This window comes from Salvelinus alpinus, chromosome 6 (genome assembly GCF_045679555.1).
Source record: "Salvelinus alpinus chromosome 6, SLU_Salpinus.1, whole genome shotgun sequence".
Taxonomy (NCBI): Eukaryota; Metazoa; Chordata; class Actinopteri; order Salmoniformes; family Salmonidae; genus Salvelinus; species Salvelinus alpinus.
The window spans coordinates 66240021-66267586 of NC_092091.1; the positions used below are offsets into that span (position 1 = coordinate 66240021).

Below are 27566 nucleotides of genomic sequence, written 5' to 3' on the forward strand. Positions count from 1 at the left end.
CCTGAACTTAGTCACTATTACTAGCTGACTACCACCCGGTACTCTACCCTGCCCTGAACTTAGTCACTATTACTAGCTGACTACCACCCGGTACTCAATCCTGCACCTTGGACACTGTTACTAGCCGACTACCACCCGGTACTCAACCCTGCACCCTGGACACTGTTTCTAGCCGACTACCACCCTGTACTCTACCCTGCCCCTTAGACACTGTTTCTAGCCGACTACCACCCGGTACTCTACCCTGCACCTTAGACACTGTTTCTAGCCGACTACCACCCGGTACTCAACCCTGCCCCTTAGACACTGTTACTAGCTGACTACCACCCTGTACTCTACCCTGCACCTTAGACACTGTTACTAGCTGGCTACCACCCGGTACTCAACCCTGCACCTTAGACACTGTTACTAGCTGACTACCACCCGGTACTCAACCCTGCACCTTAGACACTGTTACTAGCTGGCTACCACCCGGTACTCTACCCTGCACCTTGGACACTGTTACTAGCTGGCTACCACCCGGTACTCTACCCTGCCCCTTAGACACTGTTACTAGCTGACTACCACCCGGTACTCTACCCTGCCCTGAACTTAGTCACTATTACTAGCTGACTACCACCCGGTACTCAACCCTGCCCTGAACTTAGTCACTATTACTAGCTGACTACCACCCGGTACTCTACCCTGCCCTGAACTTAGTCACTATTACTAGCTGACTACCACCCGGTACTCAATCCTGCACCTTGGACACTGTTACTAGCCGACTACCACCCGGTACTCAACCCTGCACCCTGGACACTGTTTCTAGCCGACTACCACCCTGTACTCTACCCTGCCCCTTAGACACTGTTTCTAGCCGACTACCACCCGGTACTCTACCCTGCACCTTAGACACTGTTTCTAGCCGACTACCACCCGGTACTCAACCCTGCCCCTTAGACACTGTTACTAGCTGACTACCACCCTGTACTCTACCCTGCACCTTAGACACTGTTACTAGCTGGCTACCACCCGGTACTCAACCCTGCACCTTAGACACTGTTACTAGCTGACTACCACCCGGTACTCAACCCTGCACCTTAGACACTGTTACTAGCTGGCTACCACCCGGTACTCTACCCTGCACCTTGGACACTGTTACTAGCTGGCTACCACCCGGTACTCTACCCTGCCCCTTAGACACTGTTACTAGCTGACTACCACCCGGTACTCTACCCTGCACCTTAGACACTGCTTCCCTATGTACATAGTCAATGAACACTGGTCACTTTAATAATGTTTAATACTGTTTTACCCACTTCATATGTATATACTGTATTCTAGTCAAGGCTCATCCTATATAGTTACTGCTGTACACACCTTCTCTATTCATATATTGTCCATCATGTTTATACACTATCATATACATATACATTTATATTCCGGACTCAGACATGGCTCATTCTGATATGCCTTCATTTCTTTCCTTATGGATTTGTGTGTATTTTGTATTGTTAGGTATTACTGCACTGTTGGAGCTTGAAACATAAGCATTTTGCTGCACCTGTGATAACATCTTCAAAATATGTGTACGCAGCCTATTTTCTTTGACTTATACATCCACCGCACATCTCTCATTCTCTCTTTCTCTCTCTCCAATATCTCTCTCTCATTCTCTCATCTCTCTCTGCAGTGTGTGCCATGGCTGTGAGGAACTGTCTGGAATGTCAGCAGCACTCTCACTTCAAGCCCAGCCAGGACAGCGCCCGCGGCCAGCAAGCCGTGCACAGCCTCATGGGAGCCGCCAAGTCCATTCCCGCGCAGGCAAGTAGTATCATCCCTCCTTACTGATTCAGACTCTCTCTTCAACCCGCCCACTTCTCCCTCCCTCTCCTCTTTCTGTAATTTCGGGAATCTTGACTTTCTAGTAAAACATTTACATTTTTAATTTGTTGTACATTTCCCAATCTCCCTAGCAGACATGGAGAAACACCATAATTTATGATATTTCTCCTCCTGTATATTAGTTGAATAGGATCACTGCACTTAGTGAATTGTAAGCATCCCTCTAAGTCATCCTTTGTCTTGTGTTGCGTCCTAATAATTCCCCTGCAGGAACCCATCCCTTTGTGGTCCTCCCTATGTAATAGCAGAGAGTTATTATTGCATTAGCTGATATCTTATTGCATTACTTTGCCTGCTGTTATGTTACACTAGACAAGGCCCTTTGTCATTGTTGGCCTTTTGATTTGATATGGTGACTTCCAGTAAAAAAACAAAAAAAACAACGGTTTTTCTTCCTGAAACCAGTGTGTAAAATCTCATTCATTATGCAGTGAGTGGCTCTATGGTAAACCCATTATGTTATGGGTCTGAGTCTCAAGGGGATACACAACATCCTGCTGAATGGGGCAAATACTGTACTGTATGTGGACTGGCCAACTATACACTTCCCATGGGTTGATTTTCAACACTCGGGCTACTGATGGTGGAATGGGCCGTTGTGGTTGACCTCTGCTAACACATACACATTCCATGACAATCAGTTATCATTTGTGATGTCTTCGACTTACAGAGAAGTCTAGTTTTGGACAGTGGGTAGAGTATAAAAACTGATGATGGTGTGTTCAGCATTAACCAGCAATAGGTGCTTACATTATTATGTGTGTGTCTTGTCTGTCTGTGTGCTTGCCTGCGTGTCTGTATGTGCGTGTGTAATACCCCTGCAGAGCCCTGTTGCTGTTGTGACAGGAGGGATGTCTCCCATCAGAGACATGGACTGTCTCCTTCAGGAAATGGACATCAACCGCCTCAGAGCTGTGGTCTTCAGAGATATCGTGAGTTTACAAAGCTTTGATAAAGACTGAGGTTGAAACGAGTCAACTTTTCAAATAAATAACAGCAGCTATGCATTGCAAAAACTTGTTATTGCTGTCTTTTTGGAAGATCCCATTTTCTTTCTTTTTATACTGTGAAGATGTAGGATCTTAATTTGAGCCAGTTTGCTACAGAGGAAACTGTTCCTGCAGCAACAGGAAATGTGTATTATTATTACATTTTTGTAGGTGTTTATAAAATCAAGTCTGAAATTTCAAAGTGGAAATTACACATTTCAGAAGCCTTATTAAAACCTCAAATACACTACAAGTAAAAAAATCCTGCATTGCAGGAAAGTTCTTCTGAAACAGGGTGATCAAATTAAGATCCTACATCTGTACGTATTCAAACATATTACAGACTGGTGGTGTACTGTATTATAGCTGTGTTGCATGTTGTGTGTGTTTTGGTAAAGGAGGACAGTAAGCAGGCTCAGTTCTTGGCCCTGGCCGTGGTTTACTTCATCTCTGTTCTCATGGTGTCCAAGTACCGAGACATCCTGGAGCCCCAAAACGACAAGAAACTCCCCCAGCGCAGCCAGTCTGCCAGGAGCGCAGGTACACACCTCACCCATATGGCTATGCAGGAGCAACATCTAGCAAGTGTCCATCCCTCAAGATGTCAATCTCTGTTTTATACATTAGTTATATATGGAATTTCAAAATGTCTTGAAATGTACTGGTGTGTTGATAGTCTTTACAATCTCTTAGATGTGCTGTAGTAGATTCTCATTCATTTTTGAAGCACGTAGAAGGTTCAGGTTTTTCTCAATGTTTATAAACCTCCTTTAATGATTCGTCCCATCAGACAGTAATGCCGTCTCTGGCGGTCCCGACCTGGAGAGCAGTGTGTCCCTCCGTCGCCGAGACTCTGGCATCGGGGATGACCATAGCTCCGTGGCCCCCAGCGAGGCAGTCTCCACCGCCCAGGGGCCCGACGCCGTGTCCGAGGCCCTGTCCACCCTCTCCTCAGAGGTCAGGGGTCACAGAGAGAACCCCACGGCGGACGCCAGGGGCGGGAAGAATGTGAAGGACATCCTGCGCAGCCTGGTCTCGGCACCTGCTGATGACATCATGGTGGACCCCAGCCTTCTGCCGCCGGCCTTCCTGGGAGCTGCTATGGGAAACAACCCCAACCAGTTCAGATCCTTTGACAGGTGCGTGGGCCACAGAGTTTTAGAATCAGGGGTCAGTCTCTCGAAGGCTGCTAACTTTTTAAATACCTCTTGACCTGGTTCACAGCCTCACAGCTCGTAACCCCTCCCCTCCCTACCTTGAAACGGTCCAACATGAACATGTTCTAAGTGAAGGCGAGGAAGCATCACATCAGAAACCCTCTACCATCACAGACCCCCTTTTAAACTCTTGTACACCCCCCCCCCCCCCCCCCCGACCCCATCGCTGTAGCTCCCTGGTTTGCCTGTCGACGTGGCTTCTCAATACAAACAAACAGGGCTACAAAGTACCTGTCTTCAGGAAAACACATCAAAACAATCGAGGCATCTGCCAGAGGAAGAGAGGGGGAAAGAGAGGGAGAGTGAGGGAGAGTGATCTAAAAGACGACTCTGTGGCAGCCAGCAGGAAGCTGTTTCTTTTCACCTTGTCACTGATATTTAATAGCTTCTCTTTTTCGTCTCTCTCTCTCTCCCGGTCTTTCTTCCTCTCTGTCTGCACCGTGGGCTAGGCTGTCTGTCTCTCTGGTACTATAATAAGGGAAAAAGAAGCTGGCTAGATGGATCCCCTATGGAGTGAGGGGGCGAGCGGTCAGAGACTTAGTGGGAGCGCAAGGCGGTGCTGTGTGTGGGTGGGTGTACTGTACCTATACAGACTATACAGACATCTCTAAGTGAGAGAGAGCTGACGGACGGACTGAGGACGAGGTCTGGTTTGTATTTGGGGGAAATGTCCCTGTGGCACACCAGACACAAAGGAAGCGGGGAGAGAGAAAAAGGGAGAGTGAGAGCGAGAGTGAAAGAGAGAGCAAGAGGGATAGAGAGAACAAGACCCCCCCCCCTCCCTCCACAGGAAGAGAGACACCTAGTCAAGCTTCTCATGCCAAGGAAGAAAGAAAGCGTTTCTCCATCACCCCCCTCCCCCCTCCACCCCCCACACTCCTCCTCTTCCAATCGGTGGGAATTCCGAGGCATCCCTGTGATCCTCAGCCTCTTTATCTGTGGAATGCTTTGTCAGGACTCTGGGCACTCCTCATATCTGGTGGGATTAGAGCGGCTCCCGGGGCCGTTAGCGTTGGAGAGGAGGAGAGCTGGAGAGCATAGAGTAACAGCTCTACCTCGCCACGGGGAGCCCCAGTCAGACCCCCAGCTGGCCCCAGCCCAGGCAGCTCCCGGCCCCTCTAACCCAGAGATGAAGGCCCGCGTGTTAAGTTCATGTTTTAAGTATCCCTATATTTCTGTTATTACGGGGCTATCACTCAGTCAAGGTGCGCATGCGCAAGGAGTCTGGTCGTCGATGGACCTAGCCTTGAGTGTAATGGCTACCTTGTAGTGTGTTCATATATTATAGTAAACTTTGTTAAACTGGAACCTTGTCGTTGTGTCATTTCGAGTTAACCCCGGGGGCTGGGGTTCCCAGGTCAGCACACCCTTCCTCTGGTCTTCTACCTTTATCTCCCACCAGGATCCGCCTACCCTCACAGACCCCTGAAACCTCTGGCTCGGAGATGCCTGGTTATCTTGATGGTTCCTGCTCTCTACTGCGTGGCTGTGCTCTGTGTTGAGGTCTGGGCTCTGCTCTCCCCTGCTCCTCTCTGTCTCAGGTCTATTCTAATCTCTACCGTCTGTGTTGAGGTCTGGGCTCTGCTCTCCCCTGCTCCTCTCTCTCTCAGGTCTACTCTAATCTCTACCGTCTGTGTTGAGGTCTGGGCTCTGCTCTCCCCTGCTCCTCTCTGTCTCAGGTCTACTCTAATCTCTACCGTCTGTGTTGAGGTCTGGGCTCTGCTCTCCCCTACTCCTCTCTGTCTCAAGGCCTACTCTCTACCGTCTGTGTTGAGGTCTGGGCTCTGCTCTCCCCTGCTCCTCTGTCTCAGGTCTACTCTAATCTCTACCGTCTGTGTTGAGGTCTGGGCTCTGCTCTCCCCTGCTCCTCTCTCTCTCAGGTCTACTCTAATCTCTACCGTCTGTGTTGAGGTCTGGGCTCTGCTCTCCCCTGCTCCTCTCTCTCTCAGGCCTACTCTAATCTCTACCGTTTGTGTTGAGGTCTGGGCTCTGCTCTCCCCTGCTCCTCTGTCTCAGGTCTACTCTAATCTCTACCGTCTGTGTTGAGGTCTGGGCTCTGCTCTCCCCTGCTCCTCTCTCTCTCAGGTCTACTACCCTCTGTGTGACAGTGCAGACTTTTAGCTTTTAATTTTCACTCAGATGGTAGGGAAATTCCATCAGAGCATACCCAAACTGCGTAAGAATGTAGGTGTATTTGAAATGGTTAAAATAGTTCCCAGAAAGTATTTATTTTAGATTTGAGTCATCTTTTTAAGACAACAAATTAATATGATTCTGACAAAAAATTAAAAAGAGACTTCTCTATGATATAAATTTATCTGATCACTCAAATGGTTCCGGAATGGAGCTGGAACGAGAAACAATTTTTTGTTGTTGACACCACCGATCACTTATCGCAGGCATTTTGCTGATATTGTTCATGATGATAAGTAGCCTTTTCTAGAGAAATGTGAAGTTTGAAATGAAATACGTTTGCAAATATGAGTGATTTGTTAATGTGACAATTAATGGTTACAACCATCAAACTAGTAGTAGTAGTTTAAATGATTTTTAAACTGTGGTTTACATGAATATTATAAACCTATCGTTTTAGTTATTGCTATCACATCAATTAGGGCAATTTATCGCAATATGGATTCTTGTCCCTATCGCCCAGCTCTGCTCAGGTACCTCATGCTCAAACACACAGCAGTAGTTCATCATAAAGTCCTGCATGTCTCAGTGACAGCGGTGCAGACAGACACCCTGTGTAGACAGACAGACTGACGCTGACACCTACGCCAAAACATGGGAACCAACTGGCCTTCCTCCATCCAAATAACTGGTCCCGGGGATTTAAATTTACGAGCGTGGAAAAAGCAGGTTCTCCCAGATAAAAATGGCCGGGGTCAGAGGTGAAGTATCACTCTGATTTATTTACTAGGCAGAGAGATGGAGGCCCGGTCGGCTAGATTCTGCCATACATACATACGTCTCGGGGATATGCCCCTGTTATGACAGAAAGTCCACAAATATTTGCTGATGCTAACCAGAGCCCTGGTAAACAGTTAACTACGGGAGGCAGAATAGCAGTGTGATTTACATGGCATGTTACAGCAGCAAATGTGGGTGTTAGTTTGACATTTGTGTTAGTAAGGTATTTTGAATGCTGTACATTGGACCTGCCACAATCCTTTTGTAAAGCAAAAATCGGCCATGTTGATAATGTGATGTTTTGTGGTAAGGAATTGCAATTGAATTTATTGAGTGCAAATATCATAGCTAGTTGCTCATTGGCACTGAACATACTGTGATCAACAAACAGCATACTGCCATGACAGAGATACTTGTCAGACCAGATAGATGACAGTGGGCCTCCTTGAATCGGAACCTGTCACACTGGGAGAGACATGGAGGGTGCTCCATCTCTCCCTTCTTTCTCACCACCTCTCTCCACCTCTGCTGTCCTCAGGCCAAACACTACTGTCATTAATCACTGATGTCATCAAGGCCAGGTCCAACCGGACGTTGTGACAAAGTCACGGGTAGACCGTTGGAGGTTGGGAAGGGGTTGTTGTTGTGGGGGTATAAAGAACATAGGAGGCATGATTCACATGTTCACATGCACAGGGCCGCATACAGTGAGGGAGAGGGAGGAAGATCAAAGCCAGACTGCATGGGACACAGACAGACAGCCGCTGGGGCCCCACCCCCATCCCCTTACATGAATAAGCCTTAAGGATAAACAGGAGAGGGGGGTAGGGGGGCCTCTCTGGAGGGGGCAACAGTATGAGACATGCAGTTAGCATTCATCTGGATATTTACTTCAATGTGTCCTGTTAAGCTTGTCTGTGGTGGGAATCTGATGCTAACCTCAACGTCCACTTGGGAATTAAAAATATAGTTCATCCCACTTAACAATTCCCATGTGGAATCTGACTAATGACCTGTTGTTCTTTTGCAGTGTGAACCATGTTTGAAAAGACGATACGTGAACATGTGTAGCTAGTATTGCGTGATGTGTCGGATGATTAAATAATTCACATACTCTGTACTGTAGCCATCAGAAATGGCAGTGCCAGATACGTCTACTCTAAGTCATACCAGAAGGGAAAGGCCTATCCAGTTAACTCGGCTGGTCAGATACTGACTAGATTGGAGAGTAGTCACTAGTATCAGGGGTGGTGCTGACGTGAACCACCCAGGGAGAGGGGTGTCGACAGCGGCGGGAGAGAGACAGGAGAGACCATGGGCTGGTTCTCTGCACTGGTTATGAGAAAGAGAAGCCAGGCGCCAGGCTATGTCAAGCCCTTGGGGAGGTGTGTGTGTGTGGCGGTACAGGGTTGGGGTTGGGTGTTAGGTTCTCCATCTGTTCCCCAGCAACTCAGGCCTTTAAATGATTCAGTTAGGTTATTAGCTACACTTATCGTTGAGCCCCACGCCCCTGTCGATTAATCAGCCGTCAGAGCAGGTGCCTGGCTGTTACTGTTAAACCCACGACCAGGAGAGGAGCTGGGAGAAGCAAAGCTCTGGGCTCTCTGGGTTTCGGGTTGGCAGGGCCTGAATAATTTAGAGGTTTTAACCAATAACCCGGCTCGCCGCCGTGTAAACACAAGCAATTTCATTAATCTGTGCTATTCCTAAGAGTTGAACCGAGGAATGTGCTTACAGGCTGAGAGTGTGAGTGAGAAAGTGAGCGCCTGTGTATAAAGTTACCGCTTCGCGAGCTAGGGTCCTGGAGAGTCATCCCATTTGATTGTTCGATCTACAAATAGGTTAAGCATAAAGCAGAATAGGATAGCTGTTACCAACCACTGCGAAGAGACAGCGGTGGGTTTTTAACTGTAAGCCGAGGCTAATTAGCTAGCGTATTAATTCTTATTTCTTCTGTCCTTTACTGTTCAGAAGTAGGGCCATTAATTAAGGGCTGAGGAGAATTTTACGTTTTACATCCAAATCTAAATTTTTTTGTGTAAAGGGCATGTTATAGAGTCCTCTTTTTTTGTGTGTGTGATTTGACTTGGTTTTGAGAAACTTATCCCCCCCACCCCGCCATACACGTCTTTCGTTCTGCACTCTTGGAGCCACGTATTAACATTAGCAAAGGCTCCATAAACAAATCCGTCCTTTTAGAAATGGCAGAGCTCTGTGTAATGATGCAGGTCTTTTAGATGTTGTACGCATGAAATTGTGTCATTCCGAACTTTATCTGCACTGTTGTGGCACAAATCCAAGTCATTGGGCCGATATTCGATTGTTTGGTGCCAAATCATCCGAAAGTATCTCAAATTGATTGTGAAGCTCAACAAAGTCACTTATAAATTATTTGGACATGATGTGAGAAAAATGCTAATATCGGTCCCATGACATAAATGGGATTTGTGCCACAAATGCTAAAGCGTTAGCATGTGTAAACAATGCCAAGGAAACTTAACCAAAGTATGGATTGCTGTCATACCTTGTCCATAGAATGCTTACAGGGTAAGGAAATCAATATGTAATTTTGTAATTTGGGTGAACTGTCCCTTTTAAGTCATATTAATGTCACAGATTCAACATTTGAACTGCAGATGGTTATACAGTACCACAATTATAGAGCGGCCATATTGGCAATAAACCTGTGATATGCTTGAAAATAGCCAGCAGAAGTTGATTCATGTTCAATGATGGTTTGGAAGGAATTTACAATATACATTATGGACAGTAACCCTGTTCTCGAAATAAGACTACAACACCAAATAAGACAACTATCATTGTGGAATACATTGTTTTCATTTGAGAAATTATGCAAAACACTCTTATCCAGAGGAACGTACCGTAAGTGCATTCAGCAGAAGTAGCTAAAACATTACCTGTATGTACTAAACAGTGTGTGTGAAGACAGTAGACTAACCGTTGCTGGTATTTCTGCAGCCAGACTGTATCATCCTGCAGCATAGATCACAGCGGGGTCAGAACCAGTCAGTGTTTAACATCCAAAGTACCTTCAGCCTAATGTGTGTCATCTGCCATCTTAAATCATCCAGGCCCTGCTTTGATACCAACGCCAGCTTTCTGTCTGCGGAGCTACTAAAGCCCAGTCTACATACTCCTCTCTGTGTGTGTTTCTGTGTGCATGTGTGTGTTTCTCTCTCTCTGTATGTGTGCATGTGTGTGTTTCTCTCTCTCTGTATGTGTGCATGTGTGTGTTTCTCTCTCTCTGTATGTGTGCATGTGTGTGTTTCTCTCTCTCTGTGTGTGTGCATGTGTGTGTTTCTCTCTCTCTGTATGTGTGCATGTGTGTGTTTCTCTCTCTCTGTGTGTGTGCATGTGTGTGTTTCTCTCTCTCTGTGTGTGTGCATGTGTGTGTTTCTCTCTCTCTCTGTGTGTGTGCATGTGTGTGTTTCTCTCTCTCTCTGTGTGTGTGCATGTGTGTGTTTCTCTCTCTCTGTATGTGTGCATGTGTGTGTTTCTCTCTCTCTGTATGTGTGCATGTGTGTGTTTCTCTCTCTCTGTGTGTGTGCATGTGTGTGTTTCTCTCTCTCTGTATGTGTGCATGTGTGTGTTTCTCTCTCTCTGTGTGTGTGCATGTGTGTGTTTCTCTCTCTCTGTATGTGTGCATGTGTGTGTTTCTCTCTCTCTGTGTGTGTGCATGTGTGTGTTTCTCTCTCTCTCTGTGTGTGTGCATGTGTGTGTTTCTCTCTCTCTCTGTGTGTGTGCATGTGTGTGTTTCTCTCTCTCTCTGTGTGTGTGCATGTGTGTGTTTCTCTCTCTCTGTATGTGTGCATGTGTGTGTTTCTCTCTCTCTGTGTGTGTGCATGTGTGTGTTTCTCTCTCTCTGTATGTGTGCATGTGTGTGTTTCTCTCTCTCTGTGTGTGTGCATGTGTGTGTTTCTCTCTCTCTGTATGTGTGCATGTGTGTGTTTCTCTCTCTCTGTGTGTGTGCATGTGTGTGTTTCTCTCTCTCTGTATGTGTGCATGTGTGTGTTTCTCTCTCTCTGTATGTGTGCATGTGTGTGTTTCTCTCTCTCTGTATGTGTGCATGTGTGTGTTTCTCTCTCTCTGTATGTATGTATGTGTGTGTGTGTGTGTGTGTGTGTGTGTGCACGCTCGTGTGTGTTTGACCAGTAGGTAGTGATTAGGTCATGCTCCCTCTGTGTCAGCACTGATAAGAAGGCCCAGGTCTACTTTGATAGGGCCACTGGCCTGTCAGGAAGCCTAGTTTAAACTGACAGCTTTATCCAGATGCTGTTTCCGCTCTCTTCCTGTAAGGATGTTATTGATAGGAGAGCACCAGGTCTCCTACAGCACTGGCCCCTAGGGAGAGGGATACTGGTATTAGTAACCTGTGACTCAAGTAGTACACCAGACCACTATATGTTATGTATGGTAGTACACCAGGACCCATACTGTAGAGATATAGTGATACAGCATTGGTCAGGCAAAGGGGGAGACCTAGTCAGTTGTACAACTGAATGTATTCAACTGAAATGTGTCTTCTGTATTTAACCCAACCCCTCTGAATCAGAGAGGTGCGGGGGCTTGCCTTAATCGACGTCCACGTCATCTGTAACCTACACCAGACCACTGTGTTATGGATGGGGGTAGACCAGGACCTCCAACACTGCCCCATAGTATACAGTAGGGACCTTGAGGACAGGGATACAGTGTAAACATATAGGGTCATTATAACTTCTACGTACCTTCTATCTATTTGTAGACGTTCAAGAGTGGCCTGGAGTGCTTTTTAACCAACCCCCCCCCCCCCTCCCCCTAACCAAACCTCCAGCGGGACACAGAATGAATGGGCTTGCGGGCCGGATCCTGTCCGCGGGCCGCATGTTGCCCACCCCTAGTGTAACCTAAGGTATCCTAAGAGTAAAGTAGTTTACTACAGCTTCTGCTGTGGGTCTATGACCATGTCTGTTATCCATGCGTTTAAAACAATAGTAAAGGAGTACAACCACTACAAAGGCCGTGTCCGAACTGTTGGCTCAAAACAAATGTGATACATAGTGAGAACAATGTGCGGTAGCTTCTTTTCTTTGAGCTATGTTGTGTAAGAAAGATCAGATTTATCTGCTGATACCTTTGAATGATCTATTCCTTCCAGCTGATCACCAAAATATATCAGATTTATTTATCAGGAATTCCTACTTTTCTGTCATGTGTGCTCCATTTGTCTCCGAGCCAGAATCCAGGTTTTCCACATTTTGTATGTTGTCGTGGTCACATCCCTAACAATGTATTGAAGCTTTAATATTATTTGTAATGGTGGATGGGCCCACTTTCCGCTAACAAATCACAATGTTTACTGACTTACTGAGTGAGTGAGTGAGTGAGTGCTGCAGGGAGCCAATCGATTTCAGGCAAGATGGATGCAGCCATTACTGAATATTCTGTGTCAGGGAAATAGGCCTCTAATGACTCTACTGTCTAAATGGGATCCTGTACTGTTGTTTTCGCATGCTGCAGCCTGTGTTTTATCAGTCACATCTCACTAAGCATTGTGCCTACTAAACTGACATCATCACTATTGTTTATATTCTAGAATGACAAAAGTTCTGTTCTTATGTCCTTAGTTATTCAGATGTCTCAAGGAATGCATTTTAAAATGTGTGTTTTAATAGTATTCAACACACATTTTCATATTTACTCTCATCTTTTACAGAAGCGTTCGTGTGGCGCCCAAGAAGGTGGGCGGGGCTCCGTCCCCAGGCTCCTCCACTCCTGTCCCATCAGCCACCGCTGCTGTGGCGGCCGCCGGGACACCAGTCAACAACGTTGCCGTGGTTTCCACGGGCGATGCCTCCCAGAGCACCACCGCTGAGGCTGCAGCCGGTGAGTCCCAGACATTAGGAGGTATGTTAGGTGTCCCAGCAGTAAGGTTACCATGCTACGGAGACAGCACATCAGAGCTGCATCAAAGAAGAAGTCAGTGACAACACCAAGAATTCCAGCTAGCCAAGCCCAAGGAAAATACCTGTCAAAAAACAATCTTTTGGTATTTGTTTCATTAGTCCACTGTTCATACAGTCCCGAAATGTTTTGCTTGTCTGCAGTGAAGTATTCAAGATATTGAACTTTCAAAATACAGAAAGTGTCACAGTATAATGCGTTTTGCAGCTTATCTGACAGTAAAAGAGTCGTCTTATCCTCTTCCTAAAACCTGTGTTGATACCACAGTCCCTAATCTGCCTCCTTAAGCCCTAGGAGTACTTCTATGTTAGGTTCCATAGATCAGTCCCTCAGTATAAGGCGGCAGGTAGCCTAGTGGTTAAGAGCGTTGGGCCTGTAACTGAATGGTCGCTGGTTCGAATCCCCGAGCCGACTAGGTGAAAAATCTGCCGATGTGTCCTTGAGCAAGGCACTCATTGATATTATTTGTAATGGTGGATGGGCCCCCTTTCCGCTAATAAATCACAATGTTTACTTACTCACTGCTCCTGTAAGTCACTCTGGGTAAGAGCGTCTGCTAGATGACTAAAATGTAGTATAGTATTTCAGTGTGTATTTCTGAATGTTCTCTCCGCGCTGTGTAATCCAGTTAGCCTGGAACACAGCAGAGCAGGCAGACGGAGCAGCATTATTACAGGATTAGTGTGTTATCAGGGATTACTGTCAGACGCTATATAGTACAGTACTCTGACTACAGCCCTAATACTGACTTTTATTCTGTCTTAATGGGGTATTTATTTAGGTTTGGCTTAAATGTGATGATGCCATGTTGACATTAGGTAAAGAAGGAGTGATATTCTGTGTGTTGTAGAACTAGGAATTATACAGTGTATATGAATGATAAATTATGCGTAACAAGTTATAGAATCATAGATTAATGTATAAACTATATCAAGTCCACATTGTTTTCTATGCACCAGGCTCAGCTTAATTAAAGTGCTCAAATTTCTTTCAACTCAAGTAGAAGTCTTGTCTATTGAGTGGAGTAGGACTCCTTTAGTCCTTGGTGACAGTCGGTAAACACTGGGCAGAAGACCTATTGACATTTCCTTTCATGTTCTGTGTGTGGATAGAGCATGTTTTATGTGTGTGTGTGTGTGTGTGTGTGTGTGTGTGTGTGTGTGTGTGTGTGTGTGTGTGTGTGTGTGTGTGTTTTAGGCGGGAAATGTTTGCGTAAATGTGTGTGTGCGGTTTGAGAGGAGTGTGTGTGAAAGGCGGTGAAGAGAGCGAGAGAGTGTGTGGGTTTAAGAGGGGCCAGTGGGAGAATTAATGGAGATAAGTTAATTTACTCCTCCACTGTTTGAAGGAGCTACTTCATGTCCACCGGGAGCCTCTCAGCAGGCCACACAACACAGTGGTGCTTAAAGACGGGCCCCCGTGTCCACACACACACATTCCAGTCCACACCACAGCCTGTCATTCCCTAAGAGTTATCTCTGCTCTGAGACCTTCCCTTACGGCTGGGAAAACAAGCTCACCGAACACCAGAGGAATCGCCTCCACGTATTCACCCGGGCATTATGGAATTTATGGGCGACAGTGAAATAGAATTTATTGCCAGATCAATCAAACGTTGTGCTTTGTAGACGTTATAGACTCGTGTGTCTCTGCCGCAAGGACGGTGTCGTAAAGCACCTGGAAGTCATTTCATGAATATGCGCCAAAAGCGATGAAAGCAAATGTGTTAATTTAAAAAAGTATACTTTTTTTGCTTACTTTATATAAAATAATTTTCGCTATTTACCGGAACATTTTCAAATTGTTCAGTCCAATATCAGCTCAAAAGGCAAACAAATCCTGTATGAATAGGGGTGTGTAAAAGGAAAACCCTGCTAATATCCATGCTGGTTTGTAAAAAAAAATCTGCATGAATATTCCCTGATGAATGTAGCATTAATTAGGCCATACATGAACAAAATGATCTATGCCCAAGTGGAAGGAAGCTCTACATCATCCACTATCTAACACCAGACAATTACACTACACTTATCCCACACACACATACATCCACCCGTTCTGTAACATTAGAATGGGAACCCTCTGAAACCCTCACCAGATTTATTGAGCCACTCGTTCCTTCAGTGCGGTAATGTATTGGTGTGGAGGAGGGCCAATGTATTGTCATATCCTGCTACCAGACTAGTAATGATACTAGTAATGATACTGATACGAATAATGATACTGATACGAATAATGATACTGATACTAATAATGATACTGATACTAATAATGATACTGATACTAATAATGATACTGATACTAATAATGATACTGATATGAATAATGATACTGATACTAATAATGATACTGATACTAATAATGATACTGATACTAATAATGATACTGATACTAATAATGATACTAATAGTAATACTGATACTGATAATGATACTGATACGAATACTGATACTAATAATACTGATACTACTAATAATGATACTGATACTAATAATGATACTGATACTAATAATGATACTGATACTAATAATGATACTGATACTAATAATACTGATACTGATAATGATACTGGTACTAATAATGATACTAATAATGATACTGATGCTAATAATGATACTAATAATGATACTAATAATGATACTGATGCTAATAATGATACTAATAATGATAATGATACTAATAATGATACTGATGCTAATAATGATACTAATAATGATAATGATATTGATACTAATAATGATATTGATACTAATAATGATACTGATGCTAATAATGATACTGATGCTAATAATGATACTGATGCTAATAATGATACAAATAATGATAATGATACTAATAATGATAATGATACTGTTACTGATACTAATAATGATACTGATACTAATAACGATACTGATACTAATAATGATACTGATACCAATAATGATACTGATACTAATAATGATACTGATAATGATACTGATACTAATAACGATACTGATACTAATAATGATACTGATACTAATAATGATACTGATACTAATAATGATAATGATACTGATACTAATAATGATACTGATACTAATAACGATACTGATACCAATAACGATACTGATACCAATAATGATACTGATACTGATAATGATACTGATACCGATAACGATACTGATACCAATAATGATACTGATACCAATAATGATACTGATAATGATACTGATACTGATAATGATACTGATACTAATAATGATACCGATACTAATAACGATACTGATACCAATAATGATACTGATAATGATACTGATAATGATACTGATACTAATAACGATAATGATACTGATACTAATAATGATACTAATAATGGTAATGATACTAATAATGATACTGATACTAATAACGATAATGATACTAATAACGATAATGATACTAATAATGATACTAATAATGATACTGATACTAATAACGATAGTGATACTAATAACGATAATGATACTAATAATGATAATGATACTGATACTAATAATGATACTAATAATGGTAATGATACTAATAATGATACTGATACTAATAATGATACTGATAATGATAATGATACTGATAATGATAATGATACTGATACTAATAATGATACTAATAATGGTAATGATACTAATAATGGTAATGATACTAATAATGATACTGATACAAATAATGATAATGATACTGATAATGATACTGATACTAATAATGATACTAATAATGGTAATGATACTGATACTGATACTAATAATGATACTAATAATGGTAATGATACTAATAATGGTAATGATACTAATACTAATAATGATACTGATACAAATAATGATAATGATAATGATACTGATAATGCTAATGATACTGATACTAATAATGATACTAATAATGGTAATTATACTAATAATGATACTGATACTAATAATGATAATGATAATGATAATGATACTGATACTAATAATGGTCATGATACTAATAATGATACTGATACTAATACTGATACTAATAATGAACCACTGGATTATCTCCAGAAACCACATTTATACTCCACTCCTTTCTTTATGTAGAAATGCATTGAGGTGGATGAGGGAGGTGTGTGTGTGTGTGTGTGTGTGGACGCTCTTCTGTTCGTGTGTGTCTACTGTCCTGTCTTGCTCCCAGACTAATAATGAGGCTCTCTGGTTTCCACCAGGATCAGCCAGTGCCAACCTGCCATCTGTCCCCACGCTGTCCCCAATGACCCGGGACACAGCCCCCAGTATGAGGTGATACGTCACTACACACACCACCTGAACACGAGAGATCTCACACACACACACACACACACATTCTTAATTTTTCTCTATTTGTCTATTTGTGTTGTGATGTAAGACTATTGTGGATTCTGTAGCTGCTGCTTTGTGGATCAATTTCAGTTAGAAAGTCACCTCTATGCATTTTAATATTCTATTATACATATTTGCCGGTTTGAATATGAGTGTCTAATCTTCCCCTCAGTATCTCAGAGAGGCTGGAGCATGCTCTGGAGAAGGCTGCCCCCCTACTGAGAGAGATCTTTGTGGACTTTGCCCCCTTCCTCTCTCGCACCCTGCTGGGTAGTCACGGACAGGAGCTCCTCATCGAGGGCACCAGTAAGTACCCGTCTAGAGAGCATCATGGACCACATGGATTCCCACACAAATCAAATGCATTTATAAAGCCCTCTTTACATCAGCAGATGTCACAGATATACACACACACACACACAAGATTATAATGATATCAAACTCGTCTTTTATATGAACCACTTATCTCAATAAAACGTTTCTCTAGATTTCCGACCTGACTGTCAATGATCTGAGGGCTAAACCTACCATCCCACCCTCAGACACAGCCACACTAGTATACACACTGCAGAATGACGGGCCATTTCACACGCTTCATCTAAACAGCACTAACACAGGCCATTTGGTAATGACATCAAGGCTGGTAGAGGCCTCAATAGAGTGGATCAGTTTTAACTAACTGATTGTAGCTGTGCTGCGGTACAGCGAGGGGAGGGGCGGGTCCTAGAGGCCTGGGTCAGGGGTCAGCCCACTAATAGGAGTGTTTGGGATGTCTACTGCCACCAAACAAAATGGAAAGTTGATTGATAGCTGCAGGGGGGATGAGGGGGGGTTAGGGATTTGTGTGTGTGTGGGGGGTAGTGGGTGGGTGTGTCTAGAAGTGTAGGGGGATTATGTGTGTGTATCCATACATACGTGTGTGCGTGGGTGTACACAGACCAGAATAACTGAGAATGCAGAGGTCACTGTCCCTTTTCCTCTCTGCATATGAAATGACCCCTGGCCACTCCACTGGCCCCACTCCCCACCCCCTGCCCCCATCTTCCCCTCTAAGACCTTCCACCACTATAGGATCAATGAGACATATGCTGAACCACGTCTCAGCCTGTAATACAAGGCCCAATATGTATTAGTTTACAGTAACATCATGTCCACTCATTAGGCCACATCAATACTACTCTGTCCCCACGCAGATGTCGCCGGATTAGGTACTTCTGGTCAGATTGTGTGTGGGTTCATTGGAGCGTGCACACACTACTACACACGTCTACATTTTTACTGAAGAAGGCAGTCAAAATGGTTGTCATGGCAGTAAACTTGTATTTTAGTTTAAACTTTCATTCTCTCCTTGTCTCTCTATCCCCCCCTCTCTCGCTCGCTTTCTCCCTCTCTCTCTCTCTCTCCACGTCCCCTCTCTCTCTCTCCACGTCCTCTCTCTCTCTCCACGTCCTCTCTCTCTCTCTCTCTCCACGTCCTCTCTCTCTCCACGTCCTCTCTCTCTCTCTCTCTCCACGTCCTCTCTCTCTCCACGTCCTCTCTCTCTCCACGTCCTCTCTCTCTCCACGTCCTCTCTCTCTCCACGTCCTCTCTCTCTCCACGTCCTCTCTCTCTCCACGTCCTCTCTCTCTCCACGTCCTCTCTCTCTCCACGTCCTCTCTCTCTCCACGTCCTCTCTCTCTCTCTCTCTCTCTCTCCACGTTCTCTCTCTCTCTCTCTCTCTCTCTCTCTCTCTCTCTCTCTCCACGTCCTCTCTCTCTCTCTCTCTCTCTCTCTCCACGTCCTCTCTCTCTCTCTCTCTCTCTCTCCACGTCCTCTCTCTCTCTCTCTCTCTCTCTCTCTCTCTCTCTCTCTCTCCACGTCCTCTCTCTCTCTCTCTCTCTCTCTCTCTCTCTCTCTCTCTCTCCACGTCCTCTCTCTCTCTCTCTCTCTCTCTCTCTCCACGTCCTCTCTCTCTCTCTCTCTCTCTCTCCACGTCCTCTCTCTCTCTCTCCACGTTCCCTCTCTCTCTCTCTCTCTCCACGTTCTCTCTCTCTCCACGTTCTCTCTCTCTCTCTCCACGTCCTCTCTCTCTCTCTCTCTCTCCACGTCCTCTCTCTCTCTCTCTCTCTCTCTCTCTCTCTCTCTCTCTCTCCACGTCCTCTCTCTCTCTCTCTCTCTCTCTCTCTCCACGTCCTCTCTCTCTCTCTCTCTCCACGTCCTCTCTCTCTCTCTCTCTCTCTCTCTCTCTCCACGTCCTCTCTCTCTCTCTCTCTCTCTCTCCACGTCCTCTCTCTCTCTCCACGTCCTCTCTCTCTCTCTCTCTCTCCACGTCCTCTCTCTCTCCACGTCCTCTCTCTCTCTCCACGTCCTCTCTCTCTCTCTCTCTCTCCACGTTCTCTCTCTCTCTCTCTCTCTCCACGTCCTCTCTCTCTCTCTCTCTCTCCACGTCCTCTCTCTCTCTCTCTCTCTCCACGTCCTCTCTCTCTCTCTCTCTCTCTCTCTCCACGTCCTCTCTCTCTCTCCACGTCCTCTCTCTCTCTCTCTCTCTCTCTCCACGTCCTCTCTCTCTCTCTCTCCACGTCCTCTCTCTCTCTCTCTCTCTCTCTCTCTCTCCACGTCCTCTCTCTCTCTCTCTCTCTCTCCACGTCCTCTCTCTCTCTCTCTCTCTCTCCACGTCCTCTCTCTCTCTCTCTCTCTCTCTCTCACGTCCTCTCTCTCTCTCTCTCTCTCTCTCTCTCTCTCTCCACGTCCTCTCTCTCTCCACGTCCTCTCTCTCTCCACGTCCTCTCTCTCTCTCTCTCTCTCTCTCTCTCTCCACGTCCTCTCTCTCTCTCTCTCTCCAGGTCTGGTGTGTATGAAGTCCAGCAGTTCGGTGGTAGAGCTGGTCATGCTGCTCTGTTCTCAGGCAAGTCTTCCATCTTTGTCTCTCTACCGCCACCTCTCTCTTTCCTTCCCTCCCTCCTCTTCACCCCATCTGAGTTATCGTCCCGATCGTCCTCACCTTGAGTGCAGTAACTCCAGGATGGAGAGATAGATGAACCATCTCTTCCTATCTCTCCTCCTCACCTCCCCTCAGGCCACCGTCACCCCAATCTCTCGCAAACGAGAGAGAAGGCATCTTTAATGACCGCTTATATTGGCCTTAAGGTCAAGGGTTTCCGACCTGTCCGTCCACCTTTGACCCGGTGGCCCTCAGCGTTCCTCTGTGGCTGGGGCCAACCTGATGAGGGGAAAATGCTGCTTTGCATTGATTACGGTTAGCAGCCTAGCCTCCCCTTCTGTTTGGTTGCGTTCTGTGTCCAAGTTTATTTAGTGTGGCGCTGATGGAGGATTCATGAATACAGATGAAGGAATCATAGCAGGTGTGGTGCAGCAGTAGATCAATGGGCTGGGTGTCAATAAACTGGAGATAGATCACACAGCTAATGGTGGGGAGCAGGGATCAGGGAGAGGCCATGGTCTGCTGGTCCTGACTGGACATTTACATTCATGGATACACCGCAGGCAGGCACACGCGCGCACACACACACACACACACACACACACACACACACACACACACACACACACACACACACACACACACACACACACACACACACACACACACACACACACACACACACACACACACATCTGTAAGCACATACACATACACACGAGTACACAGAAATACACAAACACCCACCCACCCATCCACACACATACAAACACCCCCACACCCACACACAGTGTGTTACACACACATGGATGAGAGACACACCTTGTACGTAATCACAAACATACTATTCCCTTATAGGCTTGTAAGAACACATACGCTGCTCCTATACAGACAAGTACCCAACCAAATGCAGTGCAGAGACACACACACTCACCACCAAAGATATAGGGTAATAACTGTATCCCCGCTGGGCCTTGTTTGTTAGCAGAAGAGGGGTTTACTATATAAAACACCACTCAACACCACAAAAAACTGAAAACACAGTTGATTAATGACACCTCTCTCTCAGACCGCACTGCGCTTTTTTAAATCTATTTTATTTTAAAAAGAAACACCGCCTTTCATCTGCCTTTTTCCTCCTCCTCCTCCACTTTCCTCCCCTCCTCCTCCCCTTTTCCTCCCCTCCATCCCATTTACTTCCCATTATTCACTTCACTTGTTCTCCAAAAGAGAGGTAATCTAGAGAGATTACACATCCGTTCTGGTGTCACCGGGGCAGTGTGGATGTGGGCTAGCGGGGTGCGGACGTCGGAGAGGGGAAGTGAACCCTAGCGGTCCTGGCGAGAGGGAGGGAGCGGAGAATAAATGGCATGCTCTAATGCCCCTATTTGTCATATCTGTCAGGGTGTTGTTTAATGCTAATATAATCAAAGGCAGAATCTGGTGATTGCCGACCGAGAGAAAGAGGGCCCCTGGCCCCCAGTCCCACTGGTCTCTCGCTCTCTCACTTTCTCTCTCTGTCTCGCTAAAGCATGATGACTTTCTCTCTCTCTATGGGAAAAGGGAACGGTCCAAGATGGCGTTGATTGCTTCAGTAAATCATCCAACCAAATTCTCTCACAGCCGAAGCAAATGTAATTGTGTTGTTGTGTGGACGGGAGGAAAGGAGGAGGGAGGGGGTGTTGGGGAGTATGGTGATATGATCTACCTTGATGAAGAGAGAGAGGGACCAGGGCTCAGAGCGAGAGAGAGAGAGGGACCGGGGCTCAGAGCGAGAGAGAGAGGGACCGGGGCTCAGAGCGAGAGAGAGGGGGACCGGGGCTCAGAGAGAGAGAGGGGGACCGGGGCTCAGAGAGAGAGAGAGAGAGGGACCGGGGCTCAGAGAGAGAGAGAGAGAGAGAGGGACCGGGGCTCAGAGAGAGAGAGAGAGAGAGGGGGGACCGGGGCTCAGAGAGGGGGACCGGGGCTCAGAGAGAGAGAGGGGGACCGGGGCTCAGAGAGAGAGAGAGAGGGGGACCGGTGCTCAGAGAGAGAGAGAGAGAGAGAGGGACCGGGGCTCAGAGAGAGAGAACAAGATCTGTTTTTCTTCCCTGGGCTAAATTCCATCTTCCAGCCAGACTTGTGTTGTGGCGATAATTACATTTTTTTCCCTGTGATTTGCGTGCACCTCTGTTTCCCCTCTCTCTCTGACTGGGAAAGTGAGAGAAAGAAATGCAGGGAGTGATTGATGATGTTATGTAGCCCAGCCGCAGGGCCCTCCGGCACAGGAAATGCTCTTGAACTCCACAGGAAGTGCTTCAATCGGCGGCCATCTTGAATGTAGACCCCAATGAGCGAGCCCCAAGCGCTGGGAGGAGATTGAGATGATTTTGATAGATTTTTCTCTCCCCCCTCCCCCCTCCTCTCACGTCATCCCTCTCATCCAAGATGGCGCAATGCGATAGCTATCGTGTCTGAAATGTTTTATTAATTTCCTGAGGGGTTGAGATGGAGTGGGGCCGGGGTCAGAGGTCGAGAGGCTAGGGGCCACAGAGGAGTTTTTAATCACGCCTCGTATAAGACATACAACACAGGGCCACTTCAGCCTGGCATTGAGGAGGGGTCTGTAAAGAATGCTACTCCTCTACCCAATTAAAGATCCATTTTGATCCGAGATCAGAGACATTCATGTCAGAGACGTTATTGCTTCATTGCTTGGTCTCTTGTGGTTGTATTGATCAGCATATACAAACTGTGGAATAATGGCGTGGTAGTGTGGTTTCATAAACATGGCTTGTACTCTACCCAGTGATAGATACCCAGGGATAGATACCCAGGGATAGATACCCAGGGATAGATACCCAGGGATAGATACCCAGGGATAGATACCCAGGGATAGATACCCAGGGATAGATACCCAGGGATAGATCCAGTATTTCTCTTTCGGATGAGGTACAGTCGTGTAGATGTACCGTAGGTCCAGTTGTTGTTTACAAGGTTGTTGATAAAGGAAGGCATTTCATTTTGCTGTTTTAATGTTTCAATTAACTCATTGGTTTTCTGGCATCCGTGGGCTTTTTAGTAAGTCAACCAGGAATGTTATTTTCATTTGGATGACAATCTAACTTTGGGTTGATGAGGAATTGCATCCACGCTCATTGTTAGTCGGGTCCTTTAGGACTAAAACGAGGGATGGAAGAGAGACGGTTTAGCTCTAGTCCAGCTCCCCAGGCGGAGTATCAAGACATCCCGTTCCTCTCAGGTAATTGCTTGCGATGGATCCTTCAAAGCTGAGACTTGTTGGGTATTACGTGACTATCATCTCTGAGACTCCGTCAGTCCGAGCTCACCGCTCTCTCCTCACCGCCAACGCCCTTAATTCGCCATGACAGGCTCTCTCCATGACAACGAGCAGTGGCCTAGCTTCTCTCTGTCACCATGTCGGATCTACAGCCTTCAAAGGTGCATCGCTTAAAAAGGTTTCCATCCACAACACTGATAAATAGATAATGCTGACTCAGTTAAAAGTCTGTGTCTGTGTGTGTCTGTTTATGTGCATACGTGTGCTAAGCTAGTCTCCTCTCTCCTCCACTCCACTTTGATAAATCATCTCATTGGATACAGGACAGTCCACTATCACAGAGGCGTCTGTCAGATGAATCAGCCAGCAGCAGTGTCTGTGTCCTGTAGATCACTGGTTATTGTCTGAACAGTCTGTCAGGACATCCAACCTTACAGCACTTATCACTACATCCCTCCTGTACATAGAGAGGTGTCAACTACCATCCTGTACATAGAGGTGGGGGAGTCAACTACCATCCTGTACATAGAGAGGTGTGGAGAGAGGAGTCAACTACCATACTGTACATAGAGAGGAGTCAACTACCATACTGTACATAGAGAGGAGTCAACTACCATCCTGCACATGGAGAGGAGTCAACTACCATCATGTACATGGAGAGGAGTCAACTACCATCCTGTACATAGAGAGGTGTGGAGAGAGGAGTCAACTACCATACTGTACATAGAGAGGAGTCAACTACCATACTGTACATAGAGAGGAGTCAACTACCATCCTGCACATGGAGAGGAGTCAACTACCATCCTGCACATGGAGAGGAGTCAACTACCATACTGTACATAGAGAGGAGTCAACTACCATACTGTACATAGAGAGGAGTCAACTACCATCCTGTACATAGAGAGGAGTCAACTACCATCCTGTACATAGAGAGGAGTCAACTACCATCCTGCACATAGAGAGGAGTCAACTACCATCCTGCACATAGAGAGGAGTCAACTACCATACTGTACATAGAGAGGAGTCAACTACCATCCTGCACATGGAGAGGAGTCAACTACCATCCTGTACATGGAGAGGAGTCAACTACCATCCTGCACATGGAGAGGAGTCAACTACCATCCTGTACATGGAGAGGAGTCAACTACCATCCTGCACATAGAGAGGAGTCAACTACCATCCTGCACATAGAGAGGAGTCAACTACCATCCTGCACATGGAGAGGAGTCAACTACCATCCTGCACATGGAGAGGAGTCAACTACCATCCTGCACATAGAGAGGAGTCAACTACCATACTGTACATAGAGAGGAGTCAACTACCATACTGTACATAGAGAGGAGTCAACTACCATACTGTACATAGAGAGGAGTCAACTACCATACTGTACATAGAGAGGAGTCAACTACCATACTGTACATAGAGAGGAGTCAACTACCATACTGTACATAGAGAGGAGTCAACTACCATACTGCACATAGAGAGGAGTCAACTACCATCCTGCACATAGAGAGGAGTCAACTACCATCCTGCACATAGAGAGGAGTCAACTACCATCCTGCACATAGAGAGGAGTCAACTACCATCCTGCACATAGAGAGGAGTCAACTACCATCCTGCACATAGAGAGGAGTCAACTACCATACTGTACATAGAGAGGAGTCAACTACCATCCTGCACATAGAGAGGAGTCAACTACCATCCTGCACATAGAGAGGAGTCAACTACCATCCTGCACATAGAGAGGAGTCAACTACCATCCTGCACATAGAGAGGAGTCAACTACCATCCTGCACATAGAGAGGAGTCAACTACCATACTGTACATAGAGAGGAGTCAACTACCATACTGTACATAGAGAGGAGTCAACTACCATCCTGCACATGGAGAGGAGTCAACTACCATCCTGCACATGGAGAGGAGTCAACTACCATCCTGCACATGGAGAGGAGTCAACTACCATCCTGCACATGGAGAGGAGTCAACTACCATCCTGCACATGGAGAGGAGTCAACTACCATCCTGCACATAGAGAGGAGTCAACTACCATCCTGCACATAGAGAGGAGTCAACTACCATCCTGTACATAGAGAGGAGTCAACTACCATCCTGTACATAGAGAGGAGTCAACTACCATCCTGTACATAGAGAGGAGTCAACTACCATCCTGTACATAGAGAGGAGTCAACTACCATCCTGTACATAGAGAGGAGTCAACTACCATCCTGTACATAGAGAGGAGTCAACTACCATACTGTACATAGAGAGGAGTCAACTACCATACTGTACATAGAGAGGAGTCAACTACCATACTGCACATAGAGAGGAGTCAACTACCATCCTGCACATAGAGAGGAGTCAACTACCATCCTGCACATAGAGAGGAGTCAACTACCATCCTGCACATAGAGAGGAGTCAACTACCATCCTGCACATAGAGAGGAGTCAACTACCATCCTGCACATAGAGAGGAGTCAACTACCATCCTGTACATAGAGAGGAGTCAACTACCATCCTGCACATAGAGAGGAGTCAACTACCATCCTGCACATAGAGAGGAGTCAACTACCATCCTGCACATAGAGAGGAGTCAACTACCATCCTGCACATAGAGAGGAGTCAACTACCATCCTGCACATAGAGAGGAGTCAACTACCATACTGTACATAGAGAGGAGTCAACTACCATACTGTACATAGAGAGGAGTCAACTACCATCCTGCACATGGAGAGGAGTCAACTACCATCCTGCACATGGAGAGGAGTCAACTACCATCCTGCACATGGAGAGGAGTCAACTACCATCCTGCACATGGAGAGGAGTCAACTACCATCCTGCACATGGAGAGGAGTCAACTACCATCCTGCACATGGAGAGGAGTCAACTACCATCCTGCACATAGAGAGGAGTCAACTACCATCCTGCACATAGAGAGGAGTCAACTACCATCCTGTACATAGAGAGGAGTCAACTACCATCCTGTACATAGAGAGGAGTCAACTACCATCCTGTACATAGAGAGGAGTCAACTACCATCCTGTACATAGAGAGGAGTCAACTACCATCCTGTACATAGAGAGGAGTCAACTACCATCCTGTACATAGAGAGGAGTCAACTACCATCCTGTACATAGAGAGGAGTCAACTACCATCCTGTACATAGAGAGGAGTCAACTACCATCCTGCACATGGAGAGGAGTCAACTACCATCCTGTACATAGAGAGGAGTCAACTACCATCCTGTACATGGAGAGGAGTCAACTACCATCCTGTACATGGAGAGGAGTCAACTACCATCCTGCACATGGAGAGGAGTCAACTACCATCCTGCACATGGAGAGGAGTCAACTACCATCCTGCACATGGAGAGGAGTCAACTACCATCCTGCACATGGAGAGGAGTCAACTACCATCCTGCACATGGAGAGGAGTCAACTACCATCCTGCACATGGAGAGGTGGGGGAGTCAACTACAATGGTGTACATTGAGAGAAGGTGGTGGGGGAGGAGGGTGGGCAGGAGTGTACAATTATTGGTAACATAATGTGTACTACTCTACTCATGTACAAATGAAGTTCTGTTTAGGCTTTTGTGCAAGACTGTGTCGGCGTAGAGGTCACTGCTAGAGTGGCAAGTAGCGCGAGCGGTTAAGAGCGTTGGGCCAGTAACCGAAAGGTTGTTGGTTTAAATCCCAGAGCCGACCAGGGGAAAGATCTGCTGATGTGTCCATGAGCAAGGCTCTTAATCCTAATCGCTCCTGTAAATTCCTCTGGATAAGAGTGTCTGCTAAATGACTCAAATGTAAATTCTGTGTCAGGCAGTACAATTTCTTTCTCCAAAGAAGGAAATAATTTTCACTCCACACTTTTCTCAAAGGTTGAACCATAGTACTACATTTCACCATGTACACAAGCTGACAAGCACAGACACTGATATGAGAACGAGACAAGTACATTCCCGAACCCTTATGAGTTTGGAACCTGGAAGGTAAAATAACACTATATTAATAGTGCCTGTCAGTCCCCACTCTGCATGTCAGGTAAAAGAAATCCTTTATTTGAAACAGGAGTATGTTCACGTATAAATAAT

General features: G+C 45.7%; 1 protein-coding gene across 3 annotated transcripts in view; it reads left to right on the forward strand.

Moving 5' to 3' along the window:
* Positions 1–27566, forward strand: part of LOC139579136 (lipopolysaccharide-responsive and beige-like anchor protein) — a 310713-nt gene that overhangs the window by 94319 nt on the left and 188828 nt on the right. For all 3 annotated transcript variants that reach the window (XM_071407446.1, XM_071407447.1, XM_071407448.1), the window contains exons 27-34: positions 1673–1803; positions 2709–2816; positions 3272–3413; positions 3664–4012; positions 12720–12889; positions 17145–17217; positions 17450–17583; positions 20100–20161. In XM_071407446.1, coding sequence (XP_071263547.1) covers positions 1673–1803; positions 2709–2816; positions 3272–3413; positions 3664–4012; positions 12720–12889; positions 17145–17217; positions 17450–17583; positions 20100–20161 — 1169 coding nt within the window. The remainder of the gene's footprint in view (positions 1–1672; positions 1804–2708; positions 2817–3271; positions 3414–3663; positions 4013–12719; positions 12890–17144; positions 17218–17449; positions 17584–20099; positions 20162–27566) is intronic.